This window comes from Phalangium opilio, unplaced genomic scaffold (genome assembly GCF_054372755.1).
Source record: "Phalangium opilio isolate 3A_F unplaced genomic scaffold, DU_Popi_V2 ptg000009l_1, whole genome shotgun sequence".
NCBI classification, from domain to species: domain Eukaryota; kingdom Metazoa; phylum Arthropoda; class Arachnida; order Opiliones; family Phalangiidae; genus Phalangium; species Phalangium opilio.
The window spans coordinates 1,109,301-1,122,018 of NW_028324146.1; the positions used below are offsets into that span (position 1 = coordinate 1,109,301).

A 12,718-nucleotide genomic window follows, 5' to 3' on the forward strand; every position below is an offset into this window, starting at 1 on the left:
GGCCTAGAAAATGTGTCTCAAAGGTCAGCAAACTTCCGGAATTAGAACATGGGTCTCAAATGTCAGCAAACTTCCGGAATTAGAAAATGGGTCTCAAAGGTCAGCAAACTTCAAGGAATTAGGCCTAGAAAATGGGTCTCAAAGGTCAGCAAACTTCAGGGAATTAGATAATGGGTCTCAAATGTCAGCAAACTTCCGGAATTAGAAAATGGGTCTCAAAGGTCAGAAAAAGACGGGAAACTTAAAAAAAAAAAAACAGTGTCAGAGGTCGCGAAAAGTATGTGAATTTTAATAAAATGAGTCACCCATCCAAACTCTAACACCCACAATAACAAAGAATGGACAATTACAAGACGATTATGTTTATTTTACATTAGTTTTAAAAGTTACATTCACACGCGATTTCTTTCTGAAACGCAGCCAAAATATCTTCAGTCTGAATATTGCTGCTTAAATTTCTTATAGTAAACGTTTACACGTACGACTAGCATAAAACTACGAACTAAAATCAACGTTGCTTGGCAACAAACCAATCAAGAAATCAGTAGTTTATTTAAAAACAGGAGAAAAATGGTTAGGGGGGGGGGCACAATAGGCCCCTTTGTCGTCACTAAAGAAAGTTGGCTCCTGTGCACGCTGATCTTCTACGCGGGAGCCAATCAGAACTCGAAATTGACGAGGGCTGAGCTAATAGCGTTTTCCTTTGTGGTCGCCTGAGAGCGCTCCGAGATCGCTCCATATTTTCGTGTTACGTCATCGCTCTAGCTCGGAGGACCGAATGTAGTTGCTCCCAATGAAAGACAAAACATTTTTCTGAGCGGTTTTGCGACGTCATCAGGCGCCCCATTTTGGTCGCTCCGTCTCTAGAGTCGGAGCGGTTGGGATAAATCCGGGAGCAAACCGGGAGGGAGCGACTGGGCCAATGTAAGACGCGCCTCCGTCTCGGAGCAGCTCGTTTTCTTTTCAATGAAAGACGATTTTTTTTCAGAGCGCTCGGATCAACTCAAAGAAAAACGCTATTATACTAGCCTTGCGGTTTATATTTCATTAATCCATTAAAAATGTCAAATGTCGTCTGCACTTCAGTCGGCATTTAAAAGAGTCTGGGGAAATAGCAGCGCACTTCCTCTGGTCCAATTTTTTGCTTGGACTAGTTTTTAAATTCAAGAAGTGGGGGTTACTGGTCATCAGGACCTGTTTATTAATTGCAAATCTGTAGGAGAACAAAGGCGGGGACCAGTCCTGAGACCAGTTTATTATTTCGGACACTAGGGGTCACTGGTCCCAAGGACTAGTTTAAAAAACATCCTTATTTCCCAGACTGTTCCACTAATCCAGGGCCGGAAATAAGCACAGGACACTGGACATTGTCCAATAAAATTTTAAATTGTCCAATAATTTTTTCAAAAACCAAGGGGGTCACAGGACAGTTTGTCCAATAAATTTTCCCAATTTTTGATAACTTGACTATGGAGATGCGACACTATTTTTGCACACTCCAGTGGACAATGTCCTATAAATATTCCAGTCAAACAGGGGGTCACTGGACACATGTCCTATAAGAATTTTTTCTTATTTCCGGCCCTGCCACTAATCCATTTAAAATGACAAATGTCGTCTGCACTTCAGTCGGCATTTAAAATGACAAATGTCGTCTGCACTTCAGTCGGCATTTAAAACGTCAAATGTCGCCTGCACTTCAGTCGGCATTTAAAACGTCAAATGTCGCCGCTGCACTTCAGTCGGCATACTAACAGAAGTTAATGGCTTTTATCCTGAAAAGTATAAAACTCTAACGCTTTCTGAGGTACTCCTTATTGTTAGGCAAAATTTCCTATGGTATTCAGGACCAATTCCCCTTCCTCATTTAGGAAGCGTTCCTAAACTCCTAAGAGAAGCCCACATCGGAAGAATTTAGCTTTCGAGTCAAGGGGTGTCTTTAGGAGATTTCCAAGCAGACGACGTAAACAAGTTATGATTGAAGAAGTGTTTTACGAATGACCCCTTAAATTTAAAAAAGATAATGAAAGACAAGGCTAATTTAATTAATTAAGTGGTCATCTCTAGAACACAACAATGTCAATGTTCATAACTTGTTCTTGGACCTTTTGTTCATTCAATCATTTAAATCACAGACCACGTTGAAAGGTTTAATTAATTCCCAACTGCAGACGTGCGGGTCAAAAGATCCCATCCGTTCCGTAGGTGGCGCTGCGATCGTGAACTAATGACCAAGCGGCTTAACGGAGACATAATGTTCCAGTATATAAGTCTTATACTTCAAAGGGTAGAAGTCAGTAACTTCTGGTTCAAAACAGCTAGTGAGATTCCGTAATTAAGTTTTCGAAATAAATTTTCGAATTATTTTTAGAAATTATTACTCGATCCTTCGCTACCAGTTCGTATTTTGAACTAGTGTCAAAGGTCAATCACCAGATTATCCTATACAAGTTTATATTGAACTGACGTCAAAGATCGTGTAACCCTACATTGAACAGGTTTCAAAGTTGATCCAAGTTCAAATAATGAACTTGTGTGAAAACTGATCCAAGTTGAAATATTGAACTGATGTCAAAGTTCCAAGCTCAAATATTGAACTTGAGTGAAAACTGATCCAAGTTCAAATATTGACCTGATGTCAAAGTTCAAAGCTGAAATTCAACATATGCATGCGAAAGATGATTCAAGTTCAAATATTGATGTCAAAGGTTATCTACATATAGGGTCTAGGGATTCTGTAGTCGGGCATAACCCCCAATTGGGGTGGTGGAACTTGAAGGCGATTTTGGTGCTGATATTGAACTGGTGGCGGCGGAGGGGGAGGAGGTTGGGGTTGAGGTGGAGGGGCCACCTGTTGTTGTTTGGCGATGTTCTTGGCGGGGGCCCGTCGTCCACCTGCACCGGGTTTATTGGGGCCATAGTTGTTTGGGTTTTGTTGTTGGCCCTGTTGTTGATTGGGCGGCGTCGGTTTCTTGCCGACTTGGGCCTTGCCCTGGTTCAGGACACGCGCGGGTCGCTTGCACAGATCGAGGAGTCCCATGTCCTTCATTAAGCGATGGAATGTAACGCGCGCGAAATTCGGCATTAGTTCGTCGGCGTTAATTTCTTTGTAGAATTCGCCGATCGTCGGAGGGTTATGGTGATTGTGGAATTTTAGCCGCATGTTCGTAAGAATAGATTCGTCATACCTGCCCAATTAACAATGACTAATTATAAAGTCACTCTACGATTAACTAACAAAATTGCACCATGGATAAAGAATGCCCGTGAGGAAATGTTTTCACGCTATAGGATAGGCAACTCCCTATCTCGGACGACAGCTTATTCTGTGTATACTCTGTTACAACATCGGTTGTCAGCACGCGCAAAGCTAGGTCTCTATGTAACGTAGCTTTGTGCGTGCTGACAAGAGACAAAAACTTTAGGATCTTCAGGATTTAAAATATCCTCGAGTTTTTTTAGCTCGAGTGCACGGACCTCTAGGCCTTAGTTTCAAATACGTGAGAAATTGCCTTGAGCCTACTACGCGTATTTGAAACTAAGGCCTAGAGGTGCGTGCACTCGAGCTAAAAAACTGGCGGATATTTTAAATCCTGAAGATCCTGAAGTTTTTTGTCTCTTGTCAGCACGCGCAAGGCTACGTTACATAGAGACCTAGCTCTACGCGTGCTGACAACCGATGTTGTAACAGAGTATATAGAGAATAAGCTGTCGTTCGAGATAGGGAGTTGCCTATCCCATAGCGTGAAAACTAATTTCCTCACGCGCATTCTTTATCCATGCTTTAACATTCTTTGACCAGCTCGAGTTATTCTAATATAACCCCAAGTAAAGTAATTGAAATAGCTACGAAATAATCCCGAATTCAATCCAATTATGACCCCAAGATGACCCCAAATTTAGGATCGGCAATTATATATCAGGGAAATATAGCAGCCCCTATTACGTAACCCGGCAGTTTGATAGAGAAGCAGACGCCTTACCTGTCGAGTCTCTTTTTGCGAACTTGATTGACATTAGGTCTAATTTTTTTCTTCATAGACCTGGGGGAAACGGGCCTTGGCTCTCGCTTCTCTTTCTTAGCCTTGGCCGGTTTGGCCACGCCCACGGGAGGCGGTCCTCCCGCCGCGTCGCAGGCGATATTGGCGTCCTCGGCCGCTAGCACCTCGTTCAACTCGCTACTGGCTGGAACTCGCTTGTCGGAACTGGGTTGATTCTCGTAGCCTCCGAACAGAACCGATTTCTGCCGTTCCGCTTTCAGTTTGAAAATAGTTTGGTAGCTGACGCCCGTTAATAACGAGGCTTCCTGGCTTATTTGCTTGTACGTTTTTTGGGGATGCAAACTGGACAATTGAAAGAAGACGTTCAGGATGATCTGTTTGGCTTGAGAGTTGATCATGTCTCCCGGTCGCATCTTCTTGAAGAAAGGGTGGGGTTTCACGTCCGGGCTTAGCGACGTCATCTTGACCTTTCAACCGTCCGTTTATTAATTAATTTCGACGTTAAGTCGCGAGTTGAACGCTGCATGGAAACAAAGTTTTGACGCGTACTGTAGCTTAAAGAAAGGGGCGTAACAATAGCCTTAAGCCTTTGCAGGGTGGCGGAAATTTCAAATAATTTTTACATTAGCTGGCTTGGAAAGCAAATGGCGAATCCCGTGGCACCCCTAACACGCTGTTTAATCTTCTAGACACCAATTTTACCGTTGCCAAAGGCAGGAACCAATTGGAATTGATCCAGGAGGGCGGAGCTAAAAGTAGATTTTGCTAAGGTTAGCGGGCCAGTCAGCTCCACCCCGCGACTATGGGAGTATCTAGTGGCTTTTGTTTGAACATAACCAACTCGATCAGGCTAGCTGGCTCCTCGAGGTAGAAGCCCGTCTAGCTTGCGTGAACGAGTGGGCTGTGCTATAAACTAACCAATTACCCACAGTCAGGATTCGCTTTAGCAAACTTGAAGCCACAAAAAATTATAAATAAGACTCCACCTACTCCGAAGCGCGCGATGGTGCGGTGGTTTAGGGATGGTGCTAGGGGACAGTCTGGGAAATAGCATCGCACTTCCTGTGTTCCAAAACCAGTTTATTAATTGCTTGGACTAGTTTTTAAATTCAAGATGTGCATGGGGGTTACTGGTCCTCGGGACCAGTTTATTAATTGCAATTCTATAGGAGAACAAAGGCGGGAACCAGTCTGGAGACCAATTTATTATTTAGGACACCAGGGGGTCACTGGTCCCACCGACTAGTTTAAAAAATATCCTTATTTCCTAGACTGTATAGCAAAGGCTAGTTTTAGCTCCGCCCTCGACTTTAACGAGTTCTGACTGGCTCCTGCCTGTGGCAACGGTAATATTGGTGTATAGAAGGTCAGCCAGAATTTTAGTAGCGCCACAGGATTCGTCATTTGCTATAAAGCTACGTTTTAAACTCTGTATTAGCTGACCTTTTGACCCATTGTAAATTTCTTAACTTTTCCAGATTTTGTTAATGGAAAAGTCAGTTTACATAATGTTATACCTTAAAAGAACGGCGTTTTTCTCAATATGAAAGAAAAAAACATTTTTAAAAAGGATCTCTTATTACAAAATAATTAGCATTAATTAGTCCTAAAAACGAGGACTACTGCGCTGCCATTGGTTTAGTGCCTGCCGTCTGCTAAATCGAACCTCCTACCCCTACTTTAACTTTAACTCTCTCAGCCTGTGAGAATTCAACCAAACATGTAGGGATAAGTGGTTCGATTTAGCAGACGCCACTAAAAAAATGGCGGCGCAGTAGATAAGAGATAACTTATTCTTGATATTTTTCATATATAAATTTGAAAAAGGCAGTTCTTTTAAGGTATAATTTTATGTTATCTTATCTCAACTTTTCCTTTAAAATTCCCCGACTTTCCTTTGAATTTGTTAAAATTCACTGATTTTACATTAAATTCTATCCCGTTTATCCCACTTTAAAATCCCGAGACTTATCTTTTCACTGAACAATGGCAAATATCGCACACTTAGTTGGCTGTATTGCAGGCCATAGGCAATTTCCTCTACGTAAGTCCCGTTTACGAATCCATACCAATAATGCAACTCTTTTATCAATAATAGCGGATCTTTCCGTAACGTTAAAGCGTAGAGAACTAAGAAACCTTACTTACTTGAACTGTTGAGATTACGCCAGACGCGTTTCCACACGGATAATTACACTAACGTTAAAGATAATTAAATTTAAACGCTTAAACAACATGATTAAAATTGCGTCCCTTCGCTTCCTAGCGTTTACGGACTGACAACACAGACAATAGAGTACGTTTACGCCTTTAATAAAGTTACATACATGACTCGATAAATGCTACGTCTAGCTTCAAGACTCTACTAAATCCACATAAAATTCGGATAAAGTAGGGCTATATTTAGAGAAAAAAAATACTCTACAATAAATAATTGGGTGTTTTGTGACGTCAGAGACGAAACTCGAAGACAAAATAATAAAATATTACAACTCAAAGGATGTATCGGACTAATCGATGACTGGACACATTAGTAGCTTTCAGAGATATTGGGCCTTGGCATTACAGGATGAGAAATAAGGATTTTTTTAAACTGGACACTGGCCACCACGAGGCCAGTAAATCCCCAAGCATTTAATTTTTAAAATGTCCCAACTAATTTTTCAAAGTGGACATTTGTCTAGGGCAGGCCACTGCCTTATTTCTCAGCCTGATTGGCAAGTTAGCCAGCCAATCAGTTAAGAGTATGCGGAGTGGGTGGGGCGGGAAGTTTTTATGAGGAAGATACTTGGATATAGAGTGGTACACTTCTTAATAATTATAACCTTTTGGTATAAGTGACATAAGAACAATAAGTATGAAATGCACGCAATGTTAAAAATTTGGTGTGAAAGTTAAGTCGATTCAGTCCCATTTTTCAGTGTCGTACCATTGCCTCCTTTATCTATCAAGGCCCGGACACTTGGCCAATTTTTAAAGGGGACTTTAGATCGTCTAGGATGCCCCATATCAAGAAGAAATATACCTATAAGAAGGCTTAAATTCGCCAGATTTTAGGCTTCTACGCAAACACCGGTGTCAGTCAGTGGACCCCTTTTATGTCCGTCATTATTTTTAAATCGAATCAAGTGTATTATGATTTCCTAAGTGAGTTCCAAAAATCAAACCAAGGCTTAACGGAAAGGTAAAAGAGAGAGATGGTGGAAAACAAAAGACTAAGATAAAATATTAAGTCCCGCCTTCTTCGACTATCACGTGAGCACCAGAGGCGAATTTAAGCCTTCTTATAGGTATGCCCATATCTTTCTACCTACACGGCGTTGTGTCTCAGCCATTTCCCGCCAAATTTTGGTTTTCGCGAACTTTATTATTGCAGAACTTAATGTGACGTCATTTCACGAAAACTGAACAAAGGGCGCTTCTATCAGGAAAGTGGCGAATTAAAATGTATTTCACTTTTAAGTAGGCCTATGGGGAAAATAATATCATTTCCTTGAACTTCCTCTAAGTCGAGGAAGTGCACGGTTATTTCCGTTTGCTAATAGGAATTTCGCCAATCAATCAATGTGCGTATAACATACTTAATGTTATTAAGTTACTTATTCGTTGTAGTCTAGCGGACTTGGAACTTAAACCTTACTTAATTGTTTCTTGTTGAACGCGAAATTTTGAGGCGCGCAATGATGGAAGCGCCATCTTGGAACAAGAATAATGAGGAAATAATAGCGGCACTGTCGATCAGCGCGCGTAGAGTTTAATACAGTCAAGGCAGGGAGACGCCATAGTTACATATTATATTGTCTGGGAACTTGGTATTCGTTGGACATGGCGGGTCTGTGCATCGGGTGTCCGTGCGAGTGATGAGTCGGTGGGTTATAAACGGGCATGCGCACGCACGTGGGAGGTTGTACCGTCGTCTGCTGCTGCGTGTGATTCTCATTCAAGTTATGATGCGAAGGCGCCGCCATAACATTGGCGGGTTTAGGTTGGTTCGGGGCGCGTTTTCGCTTGACGGGTGGCGGGGCGTTAGGGTCACGGGGCTCGGCCGGAGATTTCTTGCCGACTTGGGCCTTGCCCTGGTTTAGGAGACGGGCGGGCCGTTTGCACTGACGCAAGAGTCCCATGTCCTTCATTAAACGGTGGAAGGTGGCGCGACTGAAGTTGGGTAAGAGTTCATCCGCGTTCACTTCTTTGTAGAATTCGCCGATTGTTGGTGGGTTGTTACGAGACGTGTGGAAGTGAAATCGCATACGAATCCCCGTTTGAATCGATTCGTCGTATCTAAAAGCGGATGTCATTTTTAAAACTAAGTCTGTAAAGAGTTGCCGGAAATCTACATTCGATTGCTTTCTTTCCCTTCGCCCCCTTGAAATAGTTTGTCTATGCCAGTATGTCGTAAATACGTGTTCTAATGTCAATGTTAACAATAGCCAATTACAGGATGAAGATTTTTCAGAAATAAAAAGCGCGCGCGCTGTCTGCTGAAACCTCACGTGATGTCGCGGTTGCTAATTGCTATAGCGCGAGCAGCTTGCGTCCTAGAGCGCGTGATCGAGTGGGGCATGCTTAAAGTTAGAGTTGGGCTAATGGGCTTAGAAACATATAATACTAGCTGTTACCCACGGCGTCGCTCGCGTGTAGTGTAATAAGAACTTCCATCAAAATGATGTAAAGAATGGGTAGATTACTGATGACTAATATTTTTGTAGCACCCTAGGAGCGAAGGCACTCGGCGTTGCCCGTCAGCCCCAAGGGATGCATTTTTATTACTTTTCACGAGGACATTATTCCATAAAGAAGGGTTTTTAAATTTCTGGCCGCCATTTAAAAAGATGGCAACAAATCGATCCCGAAAGACCATTCAGCCCGTCTATATAAATATTTGCGAAATCGGTTGAAACTCGCGGACTTTGTTGCATAGAGAAGATTTTTTTTACGTTTCTGGGAACCATTTTTAGGATGGCGGCGGATTGGGGGGAAATCTTAATTAGTACGCGCCTACTACTTACGAGTAACGTTCCTGCAAATTTTCAGCCTTCTAGGGCAAGCGGTTTAAAAAAAAATCCTTAATTGTCTGGCCAATTCATCGATAGTTTCCCTTTACAACAAGAAATGTTTGAAAATGCGTCATATACACTCACTTGTCAAGTCTCTTCTTTCGTACCACATTCGGCCGACATCTTTTCTTAAGTGATCTTGGCGAAACGGGCCTTGGCTCCCTCTTTTGCCTCTTACTCGGTTTGGTGGCGGCGGGCGTTTCCGTCATTGGTTCCCCGTTAGGATTGGCCGCCGCGTTCATCCTGTTAGGGTCATCGACGGACAGGACGTCATTAGAGGCGTTGTCCTTTTTGGCCGCCGGCGTCGCGTTGTCCTTCTTCTCGTATCCAAAGAGCTCCGATTTCTGTTTCTCCGCTTTCAACTTGAAGATGGTGTTGAAGCTGACTCCCGTCAACATGGCGGCCTCTTGTCCGATTTGCGTGTAAGTTTTGTGGGGACTGAGACTCGAGAGTTGGAAGAAGACGTTCAAGATGATTTGTTTGGCTTGCGAGTTGATCATCATACCGCCTTGCATTTTTTTAAAGAAAGGGTGTGGCTTCGTTTCGCTGGCCATTTTTAATTTGAGCTCGGCGAGTTCGCAATTAAGCCAAATATTTCAATTCCTTACAGAAAAAATGGGATATTTTGGGTTTTGTTAAATACGTTTTCATATAACAAAACAATGAGGTTTCATGTATGTAAGCAAAAGTGTATAGATATAAAAACGAAAAGTACACTTCATTAACAATTCCCTGCTCAACCTAAACGAACTAACCAAAAAAGGGAAGAGCTCCTTGACGCCACAGGTTTTTAGAAAGTAGTACCATGGATAAAGAATGCGCGCGAGGAAATTTGTAAGCATGGGCGAATACCAATTTTTGACTGTCGAGACGAATATCGAATAGTGAAAAATTTTCTTATCGAATACCGAGACGAATAGTTGTTTGGGAACCGAATATCGAATAGTTAGGCTTAACTTAAAATTGCCCTTATCGAATAGTTATCGAATAGTCAGAAATAGAAGGATTAATTAAAATCAATTTAAATTATATTTAGAATTTAGATGCGCTATAGAGTAGTAGCACTTCAGGCCTATTTTCCCCTAGAAACTTATACATTAAAAAGTGTAACTGCCATTACTTTTTTAAAACGTTTTTAGGGTTAATATTTTTGTTTTCTCGAATAGTTAATCGAATATTTAACGAATAGTTAATCGAATATTTAACGAATAGTTAGTCGAATATTTAACGAATAGTAGGCCCGAATAGTAAAATTCACTATTCGATATTTGTTCGAATACCCGAAATGGGGCTTATCGAATATCGAGACGGTTATTCGTCTCGATATTCGATCGAGTTATTCGTGTTACTCGAGTATTCGCCCATGCTTAGAAATTTGTTTTTAAGCGACAGGATAGGCAACTCCCTATCTCGAACGACCGCTTATTCTGTATATGCTCTGTTTACAACATCGGTTGTCAGCACGCCCAAAGCTAAGCCTCAATGTAACGTAGCTTTGTACGTGCTGACAAGAGACCAAAAACTTCAGGATCTTCAGGATTTAGAGTATCCGCGAGTTTTTTTAGCTCGGGTGCACTGGCTTTAGTTTCAAATACGCGTAGTAGGCTGTAGGCAATTTCACACGCATTGGAAATAAGGGCCTAGAGTTCCGTGCACTCGAGCTAAAAAAACTCGCGGATATTTTAGATCCTGAAGTTTTTGGTCTCTTGTCAGCACGTACAAAGCTAGGTTGCATAGAGACCTAGCTTTACGCGTGCTGACAACCGATGTTGTTACAAAGTATATAGAGAATAAGCTGTCGTCCGAGCTAGGGAGTTGCCTATCCTATAGCGTGAAAACAAATTTCCTCACGCGCATTCTTTTCCAGTTTATATAAGTAACCATAATTACTGACAGATAATCAACGCCTAACCCAAACCTATGCTTAATGTAGAAGCTTCAAACTAGTTTTGCAAGTATTTTACTCTAAGAGAGTCTCGGCTGTGGTTTAGTTTAAACACACGCTACTAGATGCTCCCATAGTCGAGCATCACTAAAAGGACCATGCACTGGCCTTGATAGATAAAGGAGGCAGTGGTAGCGGATTAGTCAGCGTGTTAGATTGTTAGCGGCGAAAAAGGAGCTGATATTTGCTTTAAATTAAACAAGCCATCCAATATTCGGATGTTTAAACCTCCAAAAACATTTGTTATTAATTATTATAGAACTAATAATTGGGCTCCTGGGCCCGGTTTCGACGTACGTTTAGTCATATTTATAAGTAGTCCATACTATATTCTCCGACATAGGTCACGCGAATCAAACGTCAAAAGACGATGCTCCTCCCTTCTCGTACTTAACGAATAACGAAAGATCGCCATTTAAACGTACTTACTTGACTCAATAGTTGATAGTGTCCATTTGAGTTTCTAAAACAAATATAGCTTGACACCAGGAAGTGAACACCTTTACAGACACCATACTGACACTAATTTGGCACGAATGACCTTTGATCTGTCAAGAAAAAACCGAACCCGCAGTACCGAGCTGAACACCGATGGTAGAAATAGGGAAAACGACGATGTAATGGGATTTGTTACGCTAGGCATACGACGGCATAAATATTCTATGAATTTTTGTAGACTCTACTAAGTCAATACTTAGAAAGCAAAAGTTGCAATATTTAAAACGTCAAGGTTTTGAAGTGTTTGCGATGCGGGCTGTGATGGTATTTTCATTATAGGGACTTGGCAGTACTACGTCATGCAACGTCAGGCTACCTTTCATTCTGTTAAAACAACATACCATAATGGCGCTGGGGGCGGAGTTAAGCCCGAATTGCCAAGTCCTTATTGAAAACGCCGCTGTCAGGATACCATTAACCAGTATAAAGAAGGGGAAAGAATTGAGGTTTACTGGGAGGTGATGGCCATGGTCAAGGGGTGCTCGATCGAGTTTCGGAATTTTCAAATTTTCGCGGGCGGTTGGTCTGACGTCACCGAGAGACCCCCGAGGGGGAAGAATGTTTGTTTTTGCTTGTCAAGGCCATTGATTATACGAATAGGGAAGCAATTTCAAAGTTTTCAAACTATTTTCATCCCATTTTTTGTTATTTTTACGTGCAAAATGTTCGAGGGAAGAGTTTTTATTACATTATTTTCAATAATATTGTTGAATTTAGGAGGCTGAACGCCGAATAATTGACCATGGTGTTTTTGACTTTTTTGCTATTGCCAAGGCCCAAGGGTATTTGATTATTCAAATTTAAGGATATTTAGTTATTTTTTCTTTTAGGGCTTTAAAATATGAGAGAGAAGTGTTTTTTTTTCTGTTTATCGTTGAATAATTTTCAATTATATTCCCCATCCATTGTAGTACTGAACTTTACAACCCCAATGGCTAAACTTTGCAAATTTAAGGTAAAGAATGGATAATTGGATATTGAAATTGAATGCACAAACTACAATAGTTTACATGTTTCAGAATTTGAAACAAACCAATTTAAAGCAATGTAAATTATTGTGGTTAATTATTGCAATATATTTTGTCTACATAGCGAGATTACGTTGGATATATTCAAGAAAACTGATGTAATTCTGGAATAAACACAAACATTCGTTGCTAATAAACACTTTTTTTTATTAAATATGAATCTTTAACATAACAGATGAAAGTTAGTCT

At 41.3% G+C, this 12,718-nt stretch overlaps 2 protein-coding genes and 1 long non-coding RNA gene across 4 annotated transcripts; 1 reads left to right on the forward strand and 2 right to left on the reverse strand.

The window, feature by feature from the left end:
* Nucleotides 1–346: 346 nt before the first annotated feature.
* On the reverse strand, nucleotides 347–6,291 carry LOC149713020 (uncharacterized). 2 transcript variants are annotated; one of them, XM_089845141.1, is made up of 3 exons: nucleotides 6,150–6,291; nucleotides 3,984–4,521; nucleotides 347–3,188 (listed from the first exon to the last, which is right to left on the reverse strand). In XM_089845141.1, the coding sequence occupies exons 2-3, from the start codon at nucleotides 4,460–4,462 to the stop codon at nucleotides 2,714–2,716; spliced, it is 954 nt and encodes a 317-aa protein (XP_089701267.1). In that variant the 5' UTR covers nucleotides 4,463–4,521; nucleotides 6,150–6,291; the 3' UTR covers nucleotides 347–2,713. The 2 variants fall into 2 exon arrangements, with proteins under 2 accessions (XP_089701267.1, XP_089701269.1); XM_089845143.1 differs by lacking the exon at nucleotides 6,150–6,291 and adding an exon at nucleotides 4,625–4,827.
* Nucleotides 6,292–6,293: 2 nt separating this feature from the next.
* On the reverse strand, nucleotides 6,294–11,834 carry LOC149713021 (uncharacterized). Its single transcript, XM_089845139.1, has 3 exons — nucleotides 11,433–11,834; nucleotides 9,143–9,661; nucleotides 6,294–8,282 (listed from the first exon to the last, which is right to left on the reverse strand). The coding sequence occupies exons 2-3, from the start codon at nucleotides 9,610–9,612 to the stop codon at nucleotides 7,787–7,789; spliced, it is 966 nt and encodes a 321-aa protein (XP_089701265.1). The 5' UTR covers nucleotides 9,613–9,661; nucleotides 11,433–11,834; the 3' UTR covers nucleotides 6,294–7,786.
* Nucleotides 11,835–11,973: 139 nt separating this feature from the next.
* Nucleotides 11,974–12,683, forward strand: LOC149713022 (uncharacterized). The gene is made up of 2 exons (XR_016370416.1): nucleotides 11,974–12,456; nucleotides 12,521–12,683. It is a non-coding gene; the product is annotated as an uncharacterized LOC149713022 (long non-coding RNA).
* Nucleotides 12,684–12,718: the final 35 nt, after the last annotated feature.